At 42.6% G+C, this 13,266-nt stretch overlaps 1 protein-coding gene across 1 annotated transcript; it reads left to right on the top strand.

The window, feature by feature from the left end:
• The first annotated feature begins 6,533 nt into the window (after positions 1-6,533).
• Positions 6,534-11,945, top strand: LOC130465436 (uncharacterized). Its single transcript, XM_056834189.1, has 3 exons — positions 6,534-9,680; positions 9,732-11,225; positions 11,382-11,945. The coding sequence occupies exons 1-3, from the start codon at positions 6,534-6,536 to the stop codon at positions 11,943-11,945; spliced, it is 5,205 nt and encodes a 1,734-aa protein (XP_056690167.1).
• The last annotated feature ends 1,321 nt before the right edge of the window (positions 11,946-13,266 follow it).

Genomic DNA, 13,266 nt, shown 5'->3' on the forward strand with positions numbered 1-13,266 from the left:
GTCCAGGAATCAAGGATAAAAATTCAGTAATCTCTGCCCATTTTGGATTACATGTCATAGTGATGAACAAATCCGGAGGGCCAGCCCAACTGCAAATAGCTAGGGCATCGTGGTAGTTTTGAATCATGAATCTGGGGCTTCCGGTGAAAGAAGATTGTAGTATAACGCGTTGTCCTACAGAAGCAGGCGTTGTATCACCTCGAGAAACTGCATCCGTCAATCCACGCAGCACATCTTTTCTTAGTTTCTTCTGGTTGTTTCTTACCCATTCTAACCGTCCTTCTTGCATGCATGTGAACGCGTCAACTTGTTGTTGCTGGTTAAGTCTTCCCAATTGGAATCTCGTTTTTGCCTCTTTTTCTCTTTGTTGAAAGCGAAATGCATTATATTCTCTCATAGTCACTGTTGTTCTAACCCTTCTCCTTGTTTCTTCCCTATCATTATGGGGGATTTCTGTTGTATATCCATCTTCTCCATAAGGAAAAAGAAGAGGATATTGCATTGCCATGAAACTCGGGTGAAGTTCGGAGATCCTTTTCAGACCAAAGTGCTTGTCCTCAATAATGACATCTCGAAGGCCTTTTTCAGTATCACATGTACCCACTATCAACGCAGAAATCTCTGAAGAAGTAGGGAGGTTGTATTGTCTTCCATCTTTTTCCCTTGTTCCGATCAATCGGATCTTCACTGGTTGAAAATCAGACTCGTAGAACCTTTCCCTTGCCATTCGAAACACTTTTGCTAGTTCATTATGCTCATCAAACATTTTTTATAAACTCGCTACAATGTCTCGGTCTAAATCTGCTTTTCCTTCTCCACTTCCAAGGCTGTTTATCCGGTTTGTTACTTCATTTTGTGTGTCATAAATATAAAGTTGGGTGAACCTGAGTTGCTGCCCTTCTGGCGGAAGCAACGACCCAAACTTGTGATGATTCTAGCCATTTAATCTGAACACATACGGAGCATTTCCTCGATTGATGCTGGTGTCAACCTTCCCTCCCATTGAAGTGAATGCGTTGATGGAGTTGTACATCCTTCCTTTAACTTTGAAATCTTTTGACAGAGTGTCATTATTGTCAAGTAGATCCTTCAGAAATTTAGGGGGGTCTCTTAATAAAGGTAACCTGACTTTGCCCTTCTGACAACAAAAATTGTACTCAGCTACATCACTATTTCTATCCTTCCTCGCCCGTTCTTCAAACCAAAATATAACATCACATTTTGGACACACTTCACTTGGCCCCCCAAAAGTCCAAGGTTCAGTGTATATTCCTGTGTGATGGTTGGGAACGTGTTAGGTTGATTTTGTTCAGGTACCATTACATTGAAATTGGATTAAAAAAAATACTCACTTGTATGTTTGGTAGGTTGAGCTAAGTGTTGGTGGCCGTACAGTGCCAAACTTTGTGTTTGTTGCATATTTGTGGTTCAAGAATGTGAGAATGGTGGAATATGTTAATAAAAAAAACAACCTACTTGAAACATGAGATATATTACTACTTCTTACCATTTTCGAATTCTGAGTTTTGAATTGTGATCCGTTGTTGTGTGGCCATTAATGTTGTCAGTTGTCCGGTGTCACTTTGACGGGTACGTTTTCTTCCACGGCTTTGAGTGGGTTGTACACTATTTGAGCTGGATGCAATGTCTAAAATACCAAATAAATAATATGTCAGACTTTTTTATTTCAAAATTCCAAACATAAGTCATGTTTTTCAATACAGTTTACCCCTTACCAATGCTAGCGGGCAGGGGTCTTCTAACATCTCTTGGGGACGGTCCAGAGGCTAATGCGCGTAGATTTCTCCTTTGGTTAAGTATATGTCTTCTTAACAATCTAGCATGTTTAGCTTTTCCTTTAACATATTCGATGTCCAGTCTGACAGTTAGGGGTATAGGTTGTTGGCAATGAAATTCCAAACTTTGTGTTTGCTCAATATCTGCGTTTCAAAATGTGATTATGTACCGTGTGGAAAAAATTCAACCAACATTAAACATGACCTACAATACTTTTTTTTACCATTTGGTGATTGTGAGTTTAGATTTACGACCCGTTGATCTGTATCTTCTTATGTCGTCAGTTGTTCGTTCCCACTTTGACGACACTGCCCTCTTCCGCGACTTGGAGTAGGTTGTACACTTGTTGAGTTGGGTGAAATATCTGAAACCAAAAATTTAAGTATTCAGACTGAAAATCAGTCTCAGCTACATTGATTTGTCACATTTGATCAAACATAATAGCCATGTTCTGTAATTTTGAATAGACCCCTTACCAGTTATACAAGTCATAGGTCTCCTGACAGATCTTCTAACCTCTCTTAGGGGTGGTCTAGAGTCTGATGCGCGTCGATCTCTCCTTTGGTTAACTATTTGTTTTCTTAAAAATCTAGCATGTTTTTCTTTGCCTTTAACATAATCCATTTCCAATGTGGCAGTTAGGGGTATCGGTTGTTGGCCACGGAATACCAAACTTTGTGTTTGCTCATTATCTGCATTTCAAATAGTGATTAGGGACACTTTAAAAAACCAAAAAAAAATTGAAACATGAGCTACAATACTATACATTTTACCCTTTGGGTACTTGTTGAGTTGGGTGAAGTATATTATACCAAATACATAAACATTTAGATTGACTATTACAATTGTTCAAATATAACAGCCATGGTCTGTGCTTTTAAATTGACCTCTTACCAGTTACACCAGTCGTGGGTCTTCTAACTGAACTTCTAACATCTCTTGGCGACAATCCAAAGGCTGATGTGCGTTCAATTCTCCTTTGTTTAAGTATATGTTTTCTTAACAATCGAGCATGTCTAGCATTTTTGTTACCATTATCCATTTTCAAACTACAAAAGGTGTGCATAAAATTATTTTAGCATGGAGTACTACTGCAGACCATGAAATTGATAGAAGTTAATGTAGACCATGAATTATAATATTTGAAGTGCAAATAGACAAATGTAAGATTCAATTGAGCAAAGTCAAGATTGCAATTTCTATTATTCATTTGGAATGAAAACATAAATTTGGCCAAAATTCTAAATAGATAATCCAACTAATATAGTTTGACTTAGTAGATATTTCTCTACTTATTAAGATGCCCTAAAATTTGTAGATGTTGTCGAAAAATTCTATTCTCATCACAAACTTCAAAGTAGCTTCGCTTAAGATCATTGAAGCTCATCTCTTCCGTGGCTAGCTTAATCTCGGCTAAACGTCTTTTTCTCCTTTGTTGCATGCATACTTCATACTTAATATCATCTACATCAAAATTATATGTTTGTTGAATAATTTTGACTGCCTGTTTCGCTGCATCTTCAGAGGCTTGTGCAATGCCTTTGTGTAGTTTACTATAAACCTTGATTGGTAAATCTTCTTTGTTCATTGTAAGCTTCACAACAACCTTATACTTGTGTTTTTTAGCTTTGTAGTATTGTCTGTACAGGGGTCTAGGAAGACCATACCATTGAACAACTTGACCAAGCAACCCTGTGAAACTAATGGTGAACAGTTTCCTGCCATTCTTCATTTTCTTTTAAAAAATATGGAAAATTAAATTAACATTCAGTCCCTTAATGGGTCTCCAACTGTGACAAAATTCACAAATTATCAAAAACCGAATCATGCAACATACATTGTTATTGTATGGTTTTATCATATCAATATAAAGTACCAGGGAACATGATTCCATATGCAAATATTTTATAAACCATTTTTTTAATGTATAGTTGTGTTTGATTGATTCTAATTTAAACACAAATGAGAAGTGTCTGTAATTTCTCAGTAAATCGGTATATAATCCCCCCAAAATGTATTCTTTAACCTTGAAGGAATTTATAGAAACCTGGAGAATTATGTGGGGGTATTTTGTGAGGGATTGATTTTTTCTATATCAGTATACTATGTAAAAGGCATTGTATTTCTTCTTTGACAGATTAATAGTTTAGAAATTATATTGAATCTTTGGGGGTTTCTTCTTTGGTAGTTGGTACACCCTCAAGGAAGAAACTATATTGAATAGAGTGATGATCAACACTATAATGTCACAGTGGTATACAACTTTAGCTCCCTTGTTGTGCAGGTATGTCCCCCTTTAATGAGTATGCTTAAGTTGGGGTAATAGGTTAATAGCTTTTGTCTGATATTTGTAATGTGGATACTGAAAGTCAAGATATAGATGCAAACAGTATTGGGAATTTTTATTTAAATGTTTACAGTTTTACCTTTTCCACCCTTGAAATAAAACCTGATATCTCTTGTTTAGAATATTAATCTATCATGTAATTAAGTAGAGCTGTCTGTTTGGTAAAGTATTTTTTTTGTTCTGAACTGGTTAGATTCTCCCAATTCCGATTGCTTCTAGCCTGGAGAGAATGCAAGAAAGCTGCTCTTCACAATACAAGCTCTACTGTGTGTAGAATTTGATTGGTGGTGAGGAAGATTAATGAGCTTTTTCGATTTCAAAGAAAGTGAGTAATCATCCATTAAAGAAAGTAGCATTGGATTACTCCTATATGTTTTAGTGGACAATACAACCATTACGGTTGTACTTGCATAGAGTAGCAGAGCACATTTGAACTGGAAACTACAATGTCAGTATTAGACTATAATGGCAGAGACAGCAGTCGAAACTTCAATGTCAAATAGAAGAGGCCATTAGCATTGTCAATGAATGCAGAACAATCAGTTACAGATTAGTGGCCTTCTAAATCATACAAATAAGAATTAGAGTTCTAATAAATGTACCGTTATTTTGGGCTACTCAAATGTGCTATATGTTGCTTTTTGAAAAAAAATATAGTCAGAGCTACTCTTGTGTTGGGGGAAGTTCTTATATACTGGAACAATATGGAAGGAAAAACTCACTTTATATGATGTTAGGAGTTCTCCGAAAACATTAATAGTCACTTATTCGAATACAGTCCTACAATGTAAAAGTATTCCCTCCATAGTCCATACCTAGATTTTCTCAAAACATCAAAAACAAAATGATGCAAAATGCACAGTAGTGGCGAAATTTCAAGATGTTGCAAACAAAATAGATAAAAGGTATCACCTTTGGAAAAGCCTGTCGGAATCACTGCACACCGAACGCTGGGTACACAATTAACCCAAGAACCTATAAAAGGACAGAACCACCACAAAATAATATCACCACATATATTTGAGACAATCCCCATTCAAGGTTCTAAAACACTCTATTGAAATAGTACATTACTACACCCTATTCAACCCCATTATTCATTAAAATGCAGTAGACTATGTCCCTGAAAAACTTCCAGCAAATTACAATAACCATTCCTTAACGTTTGAGTCATTTACCACCCACCTTGTCACACTTCTCTTCTCTATCAACAATAACATTAAATTTAATTAAAATTCACAAATACTCTGTACTAAAACTAAATGGGTAAAAAAACCAGGGAACAACTCAGAGCATGAAACACAATTCCAGAACATTTGATTTGGCTTCCATATTCTGGTATTGGTACACATTCAACCTCAATCAACCGCAATCAAACAAAACTTCCACACACATAGAACAAACTAAATATTAGCATACTACTACTATTCAGAAACAAACACATCAACACTAATCAACTGAACTGGTAAACCAAAATAGGAAAAAGGAGCCAAAAAAGGTACATGTCTCAGTCTAGCTCATGTTCTTAGCATTACTGTTGTCGTACCTGTACGGGTAGCCCTACCGGTATGCCGGTAGGACAACCCATAACAGCTGTAACATAGACATATACTCACAAGAAGCACCAAAGGTGCAGTCGGCATCCAGGGTTTACAAACCCAGTCGGCAGTTCTCTGACATCATCTGCCTATCAGAGCCGAAAGGGAGGATCCGGAACCAACGGGTAATAACCCGGGTCCTCCGTACAAATAACCCGTCTATATATACGGACCCCCATCAATGCCAAAGGTACGCAATTCCAATCCAATCATTCTTATGAGCATTTATTACAGAGCTACCAGCATAATCTGACTTAAGCATCGGAGGGGTAATTCTCGGATCACCCCCGAGGCTAGTTAACGGCTTCACTGTGCAGGATCCAGTCAGCAACCTCAGTCGGGAGTCAGTCATCCTTTTCCTGTTCCGAGTCCGCCGCCGGAACAATTGGCGCTAGAAGGAGGGGACCCCCACTTGTAAGCAGAACCCACAGCCAGGCAAAACAAAAAAAAAAAAAAAAAAAAAAAAAAAAAAAAGAAATCAATCATAATCATCACCCTTGAAAATGGAGAGTACGCAGTCAGATTCGTATAAGAGAAGCAAAAAGCAGGCCTCGAAAGCAACCCCACAGAGTACGCAGACGACAAAAACAACAACCCCATTGAAACCCACGCTATTCTCGGCAGAACCAATAATAACACCCGTCAATGACCAACCCACCCCCCAGCTAGGGAGCCAGTCGGTCGTCAGCAAAACTACGACTGCAGCAACACCCTTGCATGTTCTGGGATACTCAGTCGAGGACGACGACTCAGAAGAAGAGCCCAAAAGCCCAGCCCAGGACGATACGCAAATGCCGTCTGAACTCGCCGGTCAGTTCTCGGAGGAACAGTTGGCTACAGCAAGAGCGGTGATGGCCGCGTTGTCGGCCTTGAAGCCAGCAAGAAAGGCAAACACAGAACCTGTACCCAGGACAGTCATACACCAGACTACAGAAACACCAGTCGGCGAAAAACGGAAGAGATTGCCGATAAGAAACCTATTCGGAGAACAGATCCTAGTGCAACAAGAACAACACCCAAATACAAACCAGGCGATTGCTCTGCGCAGTCGGCCGGAACCCATGGTCATCGAAGAGACAAGAGAAGCACCCCAGAGATACGCGTCGCGCCGTTACACCATCCAACCTGCAAACTCCCCCCTGTGCGCGGACATTCTGGAGGAACCAATGGAGAAATTGAAGTTCCCACTCTGCAAGTACGACGGATCCACAGATCCGGAGGTCCACTGCAACACATTTGAGCAACATATGATGTTGTATACAGATTCCGACGCCATGTGGTGCAAGATATTTCCCTCAACACTGCTGGGAGTGGCATCCGGCTGGTATAAGGGACTACCAAAGGGGTCGGTATATAATTACCGACAGTTAGAAACAGAGTTCATGCTACGGTTCATCAGCCGGCAGCAGAGAAAGAAAACGTCGGGAGAGCTGATGGCAGTCACCCAGAGAAGCGGAGAATCCTTAAGAGATTACCTCACCAGATTCAACAACGAGTCCACCAGCATACCAAACTTGCAGCAAGAGATAGCTGTGGTGGCCCTGATGAGAGGAATGAACCACTGCGAGTTCAAAAAATACTTGGGAAGAAAATCCTTCACCGATTTGGGAAGCGCACTGATAAAGGCCCACGAATACATCAAAAGCGACGAGCTGATGACAATCCCAAATCACTATCAGTCGGCACAGACCAGAAATGCCGCACCAAGGCCGGTTCAGCCGGCGCAGCAGAATCAGAACAGGGGGTTCAGAAAGGAAGAACAGAGGAAAGACCCAAGAGGGAGGGATTACCAGAAACAATCAACCAGCATATACCCCACATTCCACGAATACACTCCATTGAACGCCCCAAGAGCCGCGATTTACAATGTCAACAAGAACGAAAACTGGAAGAGGCCTCCACCAATGAGCGACAAACCCCGACCACAGTCGAAGTACTGCGCATTCCATGATGACTGTGGACACTATACGGAAAACTGCAGAGATTTGAAGGATAACATCGAGGATATGATCAGGAGAGGCTATCTGACACAATATAAAGCCCGACAGAACAACAACAACCAACAGAATAGCAATTGGCAAAGCAATAACACAAACAACAGATTACCATCCACCCAAACACCGCTCCGAATAGAGCAGAAAGCACCAGAAACCAGTCGGAATGGGGAGGCTAGAAACAGTGGCCAGAAGGGGCCGACAGTATGGGTCATATCTGGAGGACCGTGCCATGGAGGAACAATCAGTGGAGCCGGCAGAAGTCTGGGCGAACACCGCCACCTGGTAAACTACCACAGCACCATAAAATGGCCGGCAACCCAAGTCATGCCAAATATTTCATTCACCCCAGACGACTGTCGCGGAATTATATACCCTCACGACGATCCACTGGTTTTGGGCCTCGAAATAGCAAACTTCCCAGTGAAACGAATACTGGTGGATGGAGGGAGTTCAGCGAACATTATCTTTTGGGAAGCCTTCGTTCAGCTGAAAATAGACGAGACAGAACTCACACGAGTCAACTATCCTGTGATAGGATTCTCCGGAGCCACAGTCTTCCCGGAAGGTAGCATCAGGCTACCAGTGCAGATTGGAGAAGGTAGAGCCGCAAGGGACCTAATGGTAGACTTCTTAGTAATCAAAGTGCCTGCTGCATACAACGTAATAGTGGGCCGGCCATTCATCCACGATGCACAAGCAGTGGTATCAACATACCATCTAACTATGATATACATGTCTAACTTTGAGAAGGCTGAAAGAATCCGAGGCAGTCAAGATTCAGCAAGATCATGCTACTTGACGGCATTAAAAACACCAGGCCGACTGACCCCATCTAGGAATATAGCGAGAGAGGCAGCAATGAAAAGACCGGCAAAGGGTCAAGCCCCAAGATTGGAGGGCGAGTCATCTCTTTTGCCCAAGAAGGAGAAAAGGCAGAAAAGGGAGTCACCCACAATCGAAAGCATAGAAAAGGGGACTTCTCTACCTAGGGTAGAGGCCGGAGGAAGGTCAGAAGAAGTCGAGCTGGTAGAAGGAGAAACTGGCAGAACAGTAAAATTAGGAACCGACATTGACCCCCAGTTGCGGGTAAACATGATCGGTCTGTTGAGAGAACATGCGGATGTGTTCGCATTTTCCGCAGACGAAATGCCCGGTATAAACTCGGAGGTAATCGAGCACCGACTGAATGTCGACAGAGCAGTCAGGCCGGTAAAGCAAAAGAAAAGAAACTTCTCAACAGAAAAAAATCAAGCAATACAGGAAGAGGTAGAAAAGTTGTTGGCAGCAGGATTTATTGAACCATGCGACTACCCAGAGTGGTTGGCCAACGTCGTAATGGTTAAGAAGTCAAACGGCTCGTGGAGAATGTGCGTAGATTTCACAAACCTTAATAGAGCATGCCCAAAAGACTGCTACCCACTACCAAGAATCGACAGGCTAGTCGACTCCACATCTGGCCACGCGCTGCTCAGTTTCCTTGACGCATTCTCCGGGTACCACCAAGTCAGCCTCGCAAAGGCCGACAGGAAAAAAGCAGCATTCATCACTGAGGGGGGAGTATTCTGTTACAAGGCTATGCCGTTTGGGTTAAAGAACGCTGGGGCAACGTACCAAAAACTGGTCGACAGAGTGTTCGCAAACCAAAAAGGCCGCAACATTGAAGTATACGTCGACGACTCCATAGTGAAAAGCAAATTGGAGACCGATCATTTAGATGACCTCAGGGAAACGTTTGAAACTCTGCGCCGTTACCAAATGAAACTAAACCCCAAGAAATGTGTGTTCGGAGTGAAATCGGGGAAATTCTTGGGTTTCCTTGTCAGCGAGAGAGGCATAGACGCAAACCCAGATAAGGTAGAAGCGATACTCAGTCTGCCTCAACCAAAAAGCATCAAAGATGTACAAAGGCTGACAGGAAGAATGGCGGCTCTGACAAGATTTGTTAGCAAATCAGCCGACAGGTCGATTCCATTTTTTAACACTCTTAAGTAGAATGGAAAACTCCGGTGGGGGGAAACCGAGGAAAGGGCCTTCGAGAAGGTAAAAGAACATCTTCGTGCTTTACCGACGATAGCCAGGCCGGAAGAGGGCGACAAGCTACAATTATATGTGTCCGCTTCAGCCCAAACCGTTGCTGCCGTACTAATCAGTGAAAAAGACAAAGTCCAGCAGCCGATATACTTTGTCAGCCACATTTTGAATCCGGCAGAAGCAAGATACTCGCTGATAGAGAAAGTGGCCTATGCAGTCCTGATAGCCGCCAGAAAGCTCAGACCATATTTTGACGCACATACCATACAAATTCTGACGAACTTTCCACTAGAGAAGGCTTTGCAAAAAATGGATACAGCCGGCAGACTGTTGCGATGGGCAATAGAGCTGTCGGAGTACGATCTTGAGTTTCACCCGCGCAATGCAATAAAAGCACAAGCTTTGGCTGACTTCGTAGTTGAAGCATCCTATCAAGAAGAGGAAACCAAAGCAGAATCCTGGAAAGTATCAGTAGACGGTTCAGCCGCTCAGTCGGGAGCGGGAGCCTGCGTTGTCATGATCTCTCCGACAGGAGATAAGTTCGAATACGCAATCAGATTCACTTTCGCAGCTTCGAACAACGAAGCAGAATATGAAGCAGCCATTGCAGGGGTACAGCTATGCTTGTTGGCAGATGCCAAGAGGATAGTAATGACAACGGATTCTCAGTTGGTGGCAAATCAGTTTTCGGGAGAGTATGAAACAAAAGAGCCGTCAATGCGGCGGTATCAAGAAAAACTGAAGACGCTGACAGCGAAGTTAGAAGCTTTTGACATCGAATTGGTCCCCAGAGCGTTGAACACTGCCGCAGACAGCCTAGCAAAACTGGCCAGTTCGAAAACAATCGAGCTCAGTCGATCAGTAATGATAGAAATCATGCACAGAAGGAGTACGGAGGAAAAAGGAAAGGAAATAATGGCCATCACGGCAAACAAAGAGTGGTACGATGATATCTGGGCGTACAAGACGACTGGAGTTCTCCCGGCCGATATCAGGGAGGCAAAGAAAATCAAAAAAGACATCTGCTGGTACGTCATATATCAGGGGCAAATCTATAAAAGAGCCTTCAGCCTCCCCCTGCTGCGGTGTTTGACGGCATACGAATCCGCAAGGTTAATCGAAGAAATGCATGAAGGAATATGCGGAAACCATGTAGGAGGAAAAACACTTGCTTTGATCTGCCAAAGACAAGGTTACTACTGGCCAACCATGCTGGAGGACGCACAGAGCTACGTCAAGAAATGCGAAAAATGCCAGCTATTTGCCCCAGTAATACGTATGCCAGCAAACGACTTGATGCCCATTTTGAATCCAATCCCATTCGCCCAGTGGGGAATGGATATCGTGGGACCCTTCACAACAGCCTCAGGAGGCAGGAAGTTCTTGATTGTTGCCGTCGATTACTTCACAAAATGGATTGAGGCCGAGCCGGTAGCAAAAATAACAGCCAACCAGGTACGGAAGTTCATCTGGAAAAACATCATAACAAGATTTGGAATACCGACAGCAATAGTATTCGACCACGGATGCCAGTTCGACTGCGAACCTATACGAGCATTCTTGGCAGACTACCGGATCAAATTCGCATATGCCTCAGTCTGCCACCCGTAGAGCAACGGGCAAGCCGAGGCTGCAAACAAACAAATACTCGTAGCCCTTAAGAAAAAGTTGGATGAGTTCAAGGGCAAGTGGGCAGACACAGTCCCAGAGGTTCTATGGGGTAACAGAACGACGGTTAAAGAAGCAACAGGAGAGAGTCCTTTCAAACTGTGTTTCGGATCAGAAGCAGTCATACCGGCTGAAGTAGCACTACCCACCTTTCGCATCCAGCATTATGAAGAACAGGGAAACGACAGCTTACTCAGACACCAGCTTGATTTCCTACCAGAGGTCAGACTGCAGGCGGAAATTAGGTCGGCCGCATACAAAAACAGAATGAGCAGGGCCTACAACAAGCGAGTAAAACATAGGAAGCTGGAGGTAGGCGACCTTGTACTCCGCCGGACGGCAGCAACCGGCAAAGCTCAAAAACAAGGAAACCTGACTGCAAATTGGGAAGGGCCCTACCAGATATGGGAAGAAGTGGTAGCTGGATCATACAGACTAATGGAGATGAATGGAACACCGCTGAAGAACTCATGGAACGCAGATACTTTAAGAAAATTCCATGTGTGAAGTTGTATGAAAACATGATGTAGTAGGGCCGACAGTGCCATATTTTGAAATCTAATATATGAGCTACAACTATATTCCAGGGAAACTATACGGCATAAACAAAACGAAGTAAAAGGTTGAGCACATTGGCTCAGTCAGCAATGTTGCAAGATACGACAAAACGAAATAAAAGGTTGAGCACATTGGCTCAGTCAGCAATGTCGCAAGATACGACAAAACGAAATAAAAGGTTGAGCACATTGGCTCAGTCAGCAATGTTGCAAGATACGACAAAACGAAATAAAAGGTTGAGCACATTGGCTCAGTCAGCAATGTTGCAAGATACGACAAAACGAAATAAAAGGTTGAGCACATTGGCTCAGTCAGCAATGTTGCAAGATACGACAAAACGACATAAAAGGTTGAGCACATTGGCTCAGTCAGCAATGTTGCAAGATACGACAAAACGACATAAAAGGTTGAGCACATTGGCTCAGTCAGCAATGTTGCAAGATACAACAAAACGAAATCAAAGGTTGAGCACATTGGCTCAGTCAGCAAAGATTACCATACGGTAAAAGTTAAAATCTAAATTTGAGCACATTGGCTCAGTCAGCAATGATGCAAGAAACGGTAAAAATTAAAATCTAAGGGTGAGCACATTGGCTCAGTCAGCAACGAGGCAAAATACGACATAAGCATATGCAAGGGTTGAACACATTGGCCCAGTCGACAAGAGGCAAGATGCAATATATAATAAAATCAAAGGCAAAACGACGCCATTACGTGACAAATTGAATAAAAACAAACGGATAATCCATCAAGTGCATCACATAGGTTTTAAACAAATACAGGGACGACAGCCACCACCCAAAAATAACTAAATGCGGAGTGAGTAGTTGCTAAAAGGCACAAACATACGCCTCAGACGGCGCAGCCAAGACGACAATAACGTTCTTGAAACAGTTAACACACGGCAAAAGACAAAGTGCCACAAACAGCTAAAAGGTACCAAAAAAGGAAATTGTTTATAAGTTACATCCGCTAAATGATATTCAAAAGCTACCAACAGACATTAACAAGTATGAGGCCGGAAAAAACTGTTGGAAGAACCACAAGAAGAGCCTGGTGATGACTGCCAAGACCGTCAAGCTGAGTAGTCTGCATCACTCCAGTAAGCAGACTCGGGAATCTCCCTGTCGGGCAGAAGGCGAGGGTCAGCATTCTGAATGACGATGTCTGGGAAGGTCTGGGTCTCCATGCCAGTCGGATCAATATGGCCACCCTCTTCATAGGATCCCTCCACCTTACCCCAGGCATCCTCAGTCAGCGTCAAGGCTTT

Source organism: Spinacia oleracea, chromosome 1 (genome assembly GCF_020520425.1).
Source record: "Spinacia oleracea cultivar Varoflay chromosome 1, BTI_SOV_V1, whole genome shotgun sequence".
Lineage (NCBI taxonomy): Eukaryota > Viridiplantae > Streptophyta > Magnoliopsida > Caryophyllales > Amaranthaceae > Spinacia > Spinacia oleracea.